General features: G+C 42.5%; 1 protein-coding gene across 16 annotated transcripts in view; it reads left to right on the top strand.

The window, feature by feature from the left end:
* AKAP13 (A-kinase anchoring protein 13) overlaps positions 1 to 12568 on the top strand; it is a 209088-nt gene that overhangs the window by 144678 nt on the left and 51842 nt on the right. For 12 of the 16 annotated variants that reach the window (XM_063169873.1, XM_063169885.1, XM_063169881.1 and 9 more), the window contains 3 exons: positions 1015 to 1096; positions 4933 to 5069; positions 11479 to 11825. In XM_063169873.1, coding sequence (XP_063025943.1) covers positions 1015 to 1096; positions 4933 to 5069; positions 11479 to 11825 — 566 coding nt within the window. The remainder of the gene's footprint in view (positions 1 to 1014; positions 1097 to 4932; positions 5070 to 11478; positions 11826 to 12568) is intronic. The other 4 variants (XM_063169883.1, XM_063169875.1, XM_063169888.1 and 1 more) reach the window with 1 other exon arrangement.

Raw genomic sequence — 12568 nt, 5'->3', positions numbered from 1 at the left:
AGGCTAAGTCATCCATTTCAGTAGCTTTCTTTTAGTTGCAACTTAACATGTGAGATCCTGTGTGTTGAGACAGGTCAGGAGGGGAAGTAACTTCTGGGTTTTTGTGGTGTGGGACAGGTGAGATTTGCATGCAGTTGACAGTAAGGAAAGGCATTTGGCTCAAAGAAATGGCAGAGAGAGTAAAGGGACTTCCAGAGTCTGCCAGCTCTAGACAAAAGTGATGGGAAGTGAATGTTGGATGAGCCAAGGATTGTGGATATCCAGCAGACTTCTGAGTCAAAATGTTGGACAGCACAACCCGAGTGAGGAAGATGAAAGCACAGGCAGAGGGAGGAGGAGGCTGAGAACAGATCAGTCATCCTTGCTGAAAGACTGGGAGTCATGGAGAGGGTGAAGGACGGGGTGAGGTGATAAGGGCTGATGTTGAAATAAACCATGTGATGTGTCTTAGTGTTAAAATGGGCGTTTCTATCGTCGTCATTTCAGTTAATGCTGGCCCAAAGTGCCTGTGGTTCTCACCATGACTTGGGCACTTCCCAAGCCCTCTATTCCACATCACCAGAGCACTTTGCTATCTCTGAGCTAATTATCTGTGCAGCAGTATGGGTGGTAAGGAATTTCTGTTCTGTTGGTAGTGAACTGAGGCTTAAATCAGAAGAGTATATCCCTGCAGTCCCGCTACAAGTGGAGGTGGGACTTGAGGCCAAGGTTATCCAGTCCTCTACTAGCAGCTTAAACACTGACTCATCCTCCCTCTGATCTCCTTCCTTGAGCAGGAGCCACCTTCAAATCAAACTTTCCATAGAGAAATAAAGGGTTTTGGCCTATTCTAATGGTTTGTTTAGCGATGCAGAAATAAAATCATATGTTACTTTTGACATTTTTATTATTGGGGAAAAAATTAAGCCATAACTCTGAATCTGCTGGTTGATGCAGAGGGGATATTGGAGAAGAAACTAACAGGGGTGCTGGTGAGAGTGGCCTTTCTCTGATGTGCTGTGATGTGTTTTGCAGATAAACCGTGGGAGCTGGTGTCCACTGGAGCCATGTCCTGACCCCTCCCTGCTGGAGCGCAAGCGCACACGAGATTCTCCAGGTGAGCCGCACCAGCAGCCCTCCTCCCCACCTTTTCTGTCCTCCCTGTCCTCCTCCTCACCTTTTCTATCCCTCCTTTCCTCCCTTACCTGCCCAGCTTTTCTATTCCTCCTCCCCATCCTCCTCACTTTTTCCTGCCTCCTTTTCTCCCTGTCCTCCTCACCTTATCTATCCCTCCTTTCCTCCCTGTCCTCCTCCTCACCTTTTCAATCCCTCCTTTCCTCCCTGTCCTCCTCACCTTTTCTATCTCTCCCTTTCTCCCTGTCTTCCTCACCTTTTCTATCCTCCCTTTTCTCCCTGTTTTTGACATCCTGGCCTGGATGGGGAAAACACATAAATTAAATAAACTGTGTAATGACTGTGCTCTGAGTCATTGTTAGCACATGGCTGCAGCACTTGACTAGCAGGGAGCTGTGTAGTGTGTCACCATCTCAAATAACTCTGCATTTCAATGCTTCAGTATTTTGATTTTTCCCCCTCCTTTTCTTTTTCTAAATAAACTTCAAAGATGTTGCAAGCAGTGCACAGACATGGTTTCTAGCTAAAAGGATAATTTCATAAAAGAAAAAAGCCAGAAATTTGAGCTCCTAAATCCATATTTAAACCCAAATGAGTGGCTTGAGATTTTTAGTCTTTTTCCCCCCCTCCTGCTCTGAAAGTTGCCATGATTCCAGGCTCAGGAAGCAGGAAGGCTGTTCAGAGCCATGGTTCCCACACCCTGCCCACCAGCTGTGCCAAGCTCCCATCCCAGCCCTGCGTGCTGGCTGGTGCTTTCTGGCTCTTCCACTGGGACACAAAATCTAGTCTGGGCAAGCTTCAAAGAAGGGTTGGTGTCCAAGATAAGAAAAAAAGCATTTCCTTTCACTGGATTATGCGTGTTCGAAACAAATAGAGTAATTGATCAGGGCCCTGAATAGGGACTTTGCTTAGGCTGCTCATGGAGAGGAGGCTTCTTGCCCTGCTGTCCTGATGAGCAGTGGTCTCACCCAAATCTCCTTCAATTTATCTGAGACTTGAAAGAAAATGACTGAGTGTCAGTGTGAAATTTAAACTCGGTCTGTCAGACTGTAGGCTAAGAAGGGATAGTGTGGGTTAGTGACCTGAGGGGTTTATCCTAAATAGAAGTTCTAGCTCACTCAAAGTTAAATAAGTACTTTTTTATTAAAAACAAAAATACAGAAATAGCGACCTTTTTTAGAAAAATCATTAACAGCAATAGCTGTTTCAGGAGTGTTTTTACATGGACTCATTTGACTTGCTAAATATATAATCACATATTCCTATGGATCACTATCAGTTGCACACCTATTAATTATCTAATGCACTATTACACTATAGAAACATAATATTAACTATGTAATTAGATAGCTGTATATACAAATTTATATTAATAGTTATAGTAATACATGCCTGTAACACAGACATGAAGAGATAGATAGTTTTTTAAGTAAATGTGCTCTCCAGATGGACTGAGCAGCAGAACGATCTCAGGTTATGCAGGCTCTTCCCTTTCTAGAAATAACATTGTTACTGCACAGGCATCCTCCTGCTGCTCTGTGGTGCTGGGCAGCGTAGAGAGGGCAAGAAAAATCTGGCATACTTAACAACAATAAAACCACAAGCTGTCAATATGGCTAACTTAAAAATACAATACTTGATAAGGAATTAGACCCTTTTAATCTGCTGAAATGACTTGAAAGGACAGAGACCTCAGATCTTAGAAGGTAACTCCAGAAATTGGAGCTTTTCATTTTCTATGGTTTTGAAGTTAGGTGTTCAGAGGAGTGTAGCACATACATAGTTATCAGCATGGAATTGAAGGGCTTAGCCCTGGCTTGGAGGACACAAGTGTTTGGAAAATGTACAGAAGATATTGCTTGGAAATGTTCTTCCTAGAGCTTTTTTCTCTGTATTTTCTTTGCCTTTATATTATGCACAGAAGTGTTGCCAGGGGTGTGAGACACAGAGCCTGGCTTTGTGCAGCGTCTGTGCAATTGAAAACAAACTCAGCAAACTGAGAAAAGGGGAGGGAGAAAACGGACAAAATATGCACACCTCCAACCAAAAGTAAAGGGAAGAAAGGGTTTGGGAATGAGTTTCTCAGCACAAATGAGCTGAGGAGTGTGGAGGGGTCCCCATCACCCTGCTCCTCATCCTTCTTCCTCTCTGCTTCATCTTCTCCTCCTAAGGAGCCTTGCTGCCTCTCATGCTTTATCCTCAGGCTGAGGTATCCATGCACATCTGAGCTGTCCCCACTGATTTTCCAGTGGAACGTGGCTGGAGCCCCTTCGTTTTTCAGTCTGGGCTGTGGACATGCAGTGCTGGCTGCCAGCTGGATGAACAGCACCTGGCCCACGTCCCCACAGCCGCTCCGTCTCTTCTTTCCCTTCATTCCCCCCTTCTCCTCTCCCCTCCCTTCTCCCCCTCGGTGATGGAAAAGCAGTTCAGATTTTCCAGGTTTACTGAAAGGGGAACAGGAGCAGCTGCAGCATCCAATAAGTGCTTTTCCAACTCTCCACAGTGTGGAAATTCCTCTGTGGGGTAATGGGGTTTCTGACTGGCTTCAGCTCCCCCTGCCCCAAATGGGGTCAGCCCCACCACTATCAAAATAATTCTGTTTTCTCCAGAAGTGGAGTCACTGCCATCACGTGGGATGTGGCCAAAGTGTTCCATAGCTGCTGTCAGGCACAGATTAAGGTTGGGGAAGGCAAAGAAGTGACCTTAAGCTACCAAACCTGTCGTCCTTTCAGTGATTTTTAAGCTTGATGTCACCAAGGATGGAGTTAGTGAGGTATAATTTATGAGTGAACTAATATTTTATTGCCCTGGCTCCTCTCCAGACAGCTGAGCACATTTTGGATATGTTTAGTTAGAGGAGGTGCAAAGTAACACCTTTCTTTAAAAAAAATTAAATAAAAAGGAACAAACTAATAATTAGAAAATATTTTGAACTGGGAAATTTGTGTTCAATTTTTGCCAAAATTATAATTTATGCTTTTTCCTGAAGGGTGAACAAATAAAATATGTACAGGCATTTCTTAAGCAAATACTTGTCTGTTAAAGGTTTTGGAAAGTGGGCTTTTTCAAGGGCTGCAGTCTAGTTCTGTACTTCTGATTAACCCAGTGCAAACAGCTGGAAGCACTTGGGAAAAAAAGAGATGCAACATGCTTAAATGTCAATGTCAGGAGTTACAAAAGCTGAGAGGTTTTTTAAAAAATCACTTAATTTTTGAATATTGAGAAAGTGAAGCTTGTTGTGGAATTCACACTAACTGCTTTTGCAGTAAGAAGTGTACAAGAAATTAAATAATTGTCCAAAATATGTATTAAAAGCACTTTGGCATTTAGAGGGTATTGATTCTTTGAGAAAGAAAGTAAATATTGACAAGTTATATTTTTATATTTATTCAATATTAATCTAATGTTGCATTTGTTGAAATCTCTAGGAAACATTCCACATGCACTGTTATGGGATACCTCATATGTAGCATATTTATCAGCACCTCAAGCTACAAATATTTTCAGCTGTTTCATGCAGAATTTCAGTTTGCACCATGTACTTCAACGATGCACTTAAAAAGGAGTTTTAAACTCTGGAATAAATCACTTGAGAATTCACAGGTAGTTTTGAGAGGTGAGCAGATGTATAAAGCTTTATTTGTAAAGCTGTGTGTTTTAAATCCTGGAATTCCCTGAGAGAATGTAGTCTGATGGCTTTACCAGTACGGAATCCAGGGGTAAAATGCAAGTTATAGATATTTTTAATGACCACCAAAATAAATGTGTGGATGCTGCAGAAAGCCTCAGGTTATGACTCTTTGTGCTTTGCTCCTGCAGAATGTGAGAACTTCTTGGAGGATGGGCTGAGCAGCGTCTGTGCCTCGTCACAGGGTGCTCTCAAAAGAGAGTCTGGCAGTGAGTCTGACCTCTTCCCCTTGCCTGGTGATGGGATGGAAGACCTTGTCTTTGGGAAGGTAAGAAAGCCTGGTTGGGATATGGTTAAAAAAGCCCCTGATAAACCCATGCAGCACACACAGAGCATCTTGGTTTCTCTGGTGAGTTGGAAAGCTGGAAGTGATTATCCTGGAACCGAATAGATGGGAAGGATCCGGTCTCCTCCTTGGGTGCAGCAGCATGAGGGATGTATTTACTTGCAGCAGAATTCCAAAAGCTGTGCAGCCCCCAGTGGTTAAAAAAATGGAAGTAATTTTGTCTGTCCAAAAGTAAATCAGGCACCAGAGAAAGAGTTGAAAAGGTGGATTTTCTTGCAAGGTCATTAGGGATTGCACAGACGATATGAAATCCATCTTTAACTCATGTAACAAAGAGCTTTTCTCCAGTAAACCATGACCTCTGTGCTGATACCTTCATATTTATATGCTGTAATTCTCAGAGGAACCAGTGTTTTTCTGTAAATTCAGTGTCATAGGAAGGAAACACTCATTCTAAATACTTCAGGCCAATTCCAGGGAATAGTTTTGTTGCCTAGGCGACATACCTCTAATGCCTGTTTACGTGCAAGTAGAATGAAAGTGTTTTCAAGTTTGCTTAAAATCAACAACAGAAGTCATTGCTAACCTTAGTCATCCCTGTACCCTTTGTGTTGCTGAGGAGGAGTGGGAGAGACCTGAGAGGCAGAGCTGAGCAGAGGATGTGCCTCCCTTTGGCATCATTCTTTTGCATCTACGTCAGAGCAGCCTGAATTTGTTCAGGGGGGTCGTTAGGTTTTTGCTCTTGCTGGTAATTTCTACTCTTCTTGGCATAAGCAGATGATGAAAAAGCACCCAGAAAGACTAAAGTGATGTAGAATCAAAAGGGATGTGACCCTTCTTTAGAGCAGCCATCACTGTGGTCTCCATGAAATCCCACTCTTTGGTTCAGCTGCAGCTCACAGGTTTGGGGAGATGCAACTCCTGTTCTGAAAAACATAACTCTCAGAGTAGCTTTCACACTGGCTTTCTGAGAAATGTATGGATTGAAACAGAGTTCTGTTTGCTGAAATCAAATCAGATGCTGGTGAATATTTTCCAGCAGGATGGGAAACACCACAGCCCAGGCTGAGTGATCTCATGAGCTATAAATGAGCAGTAAAGTCATCCTCCATGCACGTGGTAGGGCACAGAGCTCACCAGCCTCGCCCTTTCCCATCCTGCTGTCAGAAGGATCTGGGGCCCTGGGCTGTCAGGGGACAAGGCTGTTTGGCAGAGCAGGCTGTCTTCAGTTCCCCTGTGTAGAGTGTCACAGGCTGTGACAGGCAGCTGCCATTTGAGCCCGATTTAATGCTTGTATGGGAAAGTGTGGGAGAGGAGTGCAGTGGGAACACAGCAAAGTTTGTATTATACAGAATTCTAGCTTTTCCACTTTCTTATGTGGAAAGTTTCCTTCTTCAAATAGGAGAAAGAAAGACTAAAATATAACCAGAGTAGGTAGTGCAGTGTAGCAGGGATGCCATAGGGAAGGGAGAAGGTGGTGGGGAAAGCAGGTCTTCAATTGCCAGTGGAGAGAGGGCAAAGGCAGGAGTTCTTGTCTTTGTAGAAAGGGAATTCCCTAATTTGGTAGCCTTTGCATTGTTCTCATTATGCAGTGGGTTGCAGACTTTGTCTTCAAATGGCTTCAAAAGGTCCCTGAGTTGAGTTTAGGAAGTTATTCAAAGCTAATCTCAACCTCAGTTGCTTTGTCTTCATTTTCCTGACCAATTTGATTCCTTGTCTCCTTTCTCAGGATTTATCTGAGTATTTTTTCTACAGTTAAACTTATTTCTAAAGGACCAGAAAAACTAATTTAGTATGGCAAGCTTGTTCCTTAATTAAATCTTTTTTGGTTTTACAGTACTGAATACAGGTGGTAGAAATGCAAATTATAGATATTTTTAATGACCACCAAAATAAATGGCAGCTATAATCTCTTGTCTGAAAAAATAGTGTAAGATGCTTGTCATGGCTGTAGTTGATTATTTATAAACCTATGAAATAGTTTCTGTATCAAATTGGGAAGAGACAGAGTATGCTTATGAACAAAAAGAGGATCTCAAACCTTTCAGTGTCATGGTGATTATTGTTATTACTAGTTCTGTTCTTGTTTCCCCTTTCTGTGGAGCAAGAGTTTAACTTTTGTCTACTGGAGTTGTTTTTTCTGGATATTTTGGTTTTTTTTTTTATTGTAGAAATAACTTCTTTGCTAACTGTTTAATGCATTAAAATAAATGTAAGGAGAACAAGTTGCTGTCTGTGCAAGGTCTTTGGACTGCTTCCACTTGAAATGCATGGACTGAAAGCCCTGGTTCTGTCCCAAAACCATGAAGAATTGGGGTCTGTGGGGTCACAAAATGTGCAGGTGCCTTACCCTGTTCCTGGTGTTTGGTGTGTGCTGCTCTCCCATCTCCTTCCCTTCTCCTGTGCTTGTTGCGTTTCTTTTTCTCTTGAGGACATGTGCTGAGCTGTGGAACATGAGCTGTCAGCTTCAGGGAGCTTTAACACTAAAACCTGCCCTTTTTTCAGAATATACAGGCTATCACTGAGATTCAGAAGTTGCTTCCAAGTCTATGGCTTCAGCAAAATGTTTATTTTATTTTTTTTTTGCGTCAGCACTTCATTCCCATGTCCTCATCATCCTGCTTTTCCCTCTCTGTCCCAGACAGCCATCTGGGCAGGCTTTGCAGCATCCTCCTCTGGAATGATTAATGCTGCATAAGGTCATTTCTCACAATCATCTGGCAACATCCTGGGGTGGAGCCCATGTGCTTTGCTCATCTTTAACTTTCAACCAGCCACCAAAGTTCCAGCTTTACTGGGAAGCTTTTTAATGTGCCTCTTGGGAAATGATTCAGATGAAGGGAGTCAGGGACCCACAGATCGTTGTCAAAGGAAGGGGTTGCAACTCAGAGTCTTGAATGTTGTTTAATTTCTGCCTTTGTTTTGGTTTGCTCTGAGAAAACACTCAAATACATAAAAGTTTTGCATTTATTTTTGCAGAGTTGTTGTATCTCTTAAAAAAAAAAAAAAAAAAAAGCAAACAAAAAAAGCCCCAACAGCTGTGAAAAAAAAGAAATAAACCCAAAGGAATAAAACTTTTAAGGGAGAGGCTTTCACATCCACTCCAAATCATAAAAGTTATGATAAATACTTTGTAGAAGGCCACTGTTGAGGTTAATTTTAGGGAAACTTAATTTTAATTACTCTGCTCGATTATATATCAAGCCAACTAAAGATACTGACTCCTTTAGTGGAATGGTATTCCAAATAAACTTCAGGATTACATGGTTCAATTTTTTCATCTTAATTTTTAAAATACCCTTACACCTTTAATGTCTTTGAAGCTCAGGGGACAGAGAAAGTTTGTGTCTCAGCACTTTGCGTGTTGTGATCCTGGAAATTATTGAAAGAATATTTAAATTCCCCTTATCAAGACCTCCTACAGTGGAGGAATTTAGTTGAAAAAGTTATCTTATACCCCCACCATCCCAGTGATTTCTGTTGTGCATGGAGAAGTACACATGTCCTTTCTCAGAATACTCACTTTTACACCTTATCTTATTTTTTCTTAGAAGCTTCTCAGCAAATACTGAGGGCAAAGAAAATGCCTATTAGCAAATGTCTGTAAAGGCTCTTTTTGGCCACAGTTAAGTCCTTAATTCATTGAGGTGCAATCCAGCATGCCTAACTTGAAGAAAAATAATATTTCTGTAATGTTTCTTTTTTTCTATAAGAAAAGAACACATTCTGTTCTGCAAACATGGTATTTTCTTACTCAAATAGGATTAAAGAACAATGCATATTTACTGGCCAGATAGCCAATTTTTTTGCAGTGGTGACTACAATATAGATGTTTTAGATGTGTCAGCCACACTTGGCATTTTTCAGACAGAGTCGTCTTTCATATTAACTGTTTTCCTCTGTTTAAAAAAAAAATCATTGAAATGACGGCAGAATATTTTTAGAAGAATAAGCATGGGCCACGAGTTCAAGGGAATTGTGCATTGTGTTCTGTCGTCAGTCAAATGCTCAAGGTAAAAGTTAAAATGGATCAAATGTATTTCCCCTTTTTCAGACATCTCCTTGAGCTGCATTTTCTGATAAAAGCCCTAAATCTTCCTTGTTAGGGAAGTGGGTTTTGTTGTGCGGCAGTATTCTCATCTGGGAAATAAAAATTCCTCTTTTTACTCTAATTCCTCTCTAGTTAATTTGGTGTTCTGCACTATTGTTTTTAGATTCGCATCGAGATTGAAAGTTTCCAAACTCTCCCATGCTTCGCACAGCTGATGGGGTGAAGTCAGTCCTCTCCTCTGCTGCTCTTCTGCCCCAATCCCAAATCACAGAATGGTTTGGGTTGGAAGGGACCTTAAAGCTCATCTTGTTCCGCCCCTGTGCCATGGACAGGGACACCTTCCACTAGACCAGGTTGCTCCAGAGCCCCATCCAGTCTGATCTAATGTCTGACAGTATTTTTCTGTCTTAGAAAAGTGGCAGACTGTTTCCTCCACTGTAGGAGTGTTATCCACATAATGACTGCTTGATTTGTCTGTGTTTAAGCAATTCAGTAAGCTCTCATCGTGACTCACACAAATATCAGATGGTCTTGAATACTGCTGAACATCATCAGAAACTTCTCAGGGTTTCCATTTCAGCTCTCTTTTCTTTAAGCCTCAGCTTCCTATTCAAATGTATCATATCCATGGTTCACTAGTTTACAGAACACAGTTTTCTGAAATTCATTGTTAGTATTTGACATACCTTAAGGTGAAGTGAATGTTTTTGGAGGAATGTATTTTTAGTGTGTTTTTTAATGCTTTGTGTTTAAAAGGTTCTTGTATTTTGGTGTTGTGCTGTGGATGCTGTTTTGTTTTTTTTTTTCCTCTGTTTCCCTTTGATGGATGTGAGAGGGGAAGCAGTGTGACAGCATTTAGTTAAACCATCTCAGGAACATTCTTGTGTACCTGTTAAACTGAACCAAGAATAAAACATAGCTAAGCTGGAAACAGGACTTCTCTCTGAATAGTGAAATATTCAATTAGAAGATATTTTGAATATCTCAGTTTCTTTTTGTTCAGTCAAATAAAAAGCTGATAGCTTTTAGTGTGTGCCCCCAAATAAAGCACAGAAAAACAAAAGTCTCTGGACTGTTTAACACCACTCCTGCTCATCCTTCTTTCCATGTGATCTGATGCCCATCTTTCCTTTCCAAGAACAGATTTTGCATCCAGTTTTCTTCTGCCAAATGCTTGCTGACAGCCTGCAGCCCCTGGGGCACTCAGCTCCCTGAGCCCACTGTGTGAGCACAATTAACCACCAGGGTTTTGCTGACTGCCCTGTGGTGTATGGCCTGACAGAGCACTCTGCCTGTTATTATTTTAAATGATACAGAGCTCTGCAGCAGCATAAATTGAAACTTCCCATGTCAGTCCCTCAGGGCAAACACCATTTCAGACTGGAGGTGATGTCAGAGAGGTGCTTGTGTGTTTTGTAGTGGCCACAGGGAACGAGATATCTTCTGGGGCTGTATGGTCAGCATGTGGCCTTTGGCCAGAGAGAGCCAGTTTGGCTTCTGCATACTGTTCTTGGAGCAAACTAAACCCCAAAATTACAGCGTGACTCAAAATCTCTAATACAGGGCGGCTGTTCCTGTAGAACAATATTTTTCAGTGACAGTTGGATTTGAAAAATGCTGCAAACCCTGGTATTAACTTTCTGTTTAATGGAAAGTAGTTGGGGATGGGGAATTAAGCTTTTTTTTTTTTGGTCTGTTTTCTGCTGCTGAGTAATTCTCCTTTTTTGTGTGGCATGGTGCAATGGAACAGTGTGTTGCCCTTGAGCTCTACAAGCCCATCCCAGTCCCACAGGAGAGGCTGGAATTTGTCATCAGGAGTTGTGATAACCCCCTTCCCCATTACTTGCTCTCAGTAAACCTTTGGCATTTTTATGGCACCTTGATTGATAACAGGTTTAGCCAGAAATGGGAAGAGGAACAGGATTTGCTGTGCAGGATGAAATATCGAATTGGGGAGAGGAAGGCAGGCAGAGGATCTGAGCTGGGTAACGGCAGCCAGGGTGGAAGAGATCAGCCTGCAGAGCATTTCAACCTCTTTTGAAACCAGAGCAAGAAGTCTCAGTTCTATGATGGTTAATTTGCCACCAACTGAGAAATCTCTCAGCTTGTGTGAAATACAAAATATTTGTATTCATTTAAAATGTTAAATGTATTCACTTCATTGGAAGTGTTCAGGACCAGGCTGGGTGGGTCTCTGAACTACCTGATCTGGTGAACGATGTCCCTGCCCACAGCAGGGGTGTTGGACTAGCTGATCTTTAGAGGTCATCTTTATAGATCTTCCAGCCCAAACCAGTCCATGATTCTACTTTAAATTACTTTGAATTTTTCTCACCCCAGCAGCCTGAAGAGGAGCAGTCTGCCTGCGATGTCACCAGCTCCAGCTCCTCTGCAGACGACACCGTGTCCCTGGAGAGGAACTCATCCCTGGGCAGCGACACGTCCCTCCCCTTCCCACCCGTGGGGAGCTTCGCCCAGCCCAAGGACAGGCACAGCCTGGATGGCAGCTGCACCAACATGGTGTCCTCAGAGGGAGGAGAGAAGGAAGAGGAGCTGGACAGCATCACGGACGTGCCCACGCCCTCGTCCGTCCTGCGCGGCTCCATGCGGCCGCTGTCCCCGTTCCGCCGGCACAGCTGGGGGCCCGGCAAGAATGCCACCAACGAGGCAGAAATCAATCAGAGGAGGTGAGTGAGGAGCTGCTTTGATTTGCTCTGCACCCACTCATGCATATTTATCTGAGATTTAAAGCTGGCGTGATAAAACTGAAGAGTTTATCGCGTCACTTTTGATTATTTCTTTTTCAGTTTGAAGAGGTTAAGACAATCTCCTAATGTATGTTTGTTTGGTTTTACTTAAATTAACTTTCAGGATTAAAGTACTTAATACCTACAGTATGCTTGAGCTTTCCAGAGTAAATGGAATTACCTCGGGACAGGTCTTCCATTAGAACTGTCACCACCCCTTTCTGTACAAAGGAATTATTGGAGTGTTAAATGTCACTGACCGCAGAATAAACATGAACATTGTTGCTCTGATTGTATTAAGGGATAACACAGGCACCAGGGTTTAAAAAAAATCTGTAAAAGCTCTTCATAATGGTGAGATGGGTCCTCTCTGTTTCACAGAATTGGTTCCCCCTCAGTCCCTCATGTACAGTAAGTTCCACCCAACTCATCTCTGCTGTCCCTGGTGTTGTTCAGGAAGATTTGAAGGAGAAGTTTTCCCTTCTGTTCTTTCAGAAGGTACAAGGGGCAGAGGTGTACGAGCCATGTGAGTGTGTCCATGCTGGTGCCAAGTGACTGTGGGAAGAAAAGTTGCTCAGTCCCCCATTTCAGTGGGGAAGGAGATGAAATAAAGGAAGATGCACACCAAAAAGTAGTAATTGTTGTGAGGTTCTATGCAATGCCCTGCACTGTTCAGCTGTTGG

Source organism: Melospiza melodia, chromosome 15 (assembly GCF_035770615.1).
Source record: "Melospiza melodia melodia isolate bMelMel2 chromosome 15, bMelMel2.pri, whole genome shotgun sequence".
NCBI lineage: Eukaryota > Metazoa > Chordata > Aves > Passeriformes > Passerellidae > Melospiza > Melospiza melodia.
The sequence above is the reverse complement of the archived record's forward strand: the minus strand, read 5'-3'. Positions and strand labels throughout refer to the sequence as shown.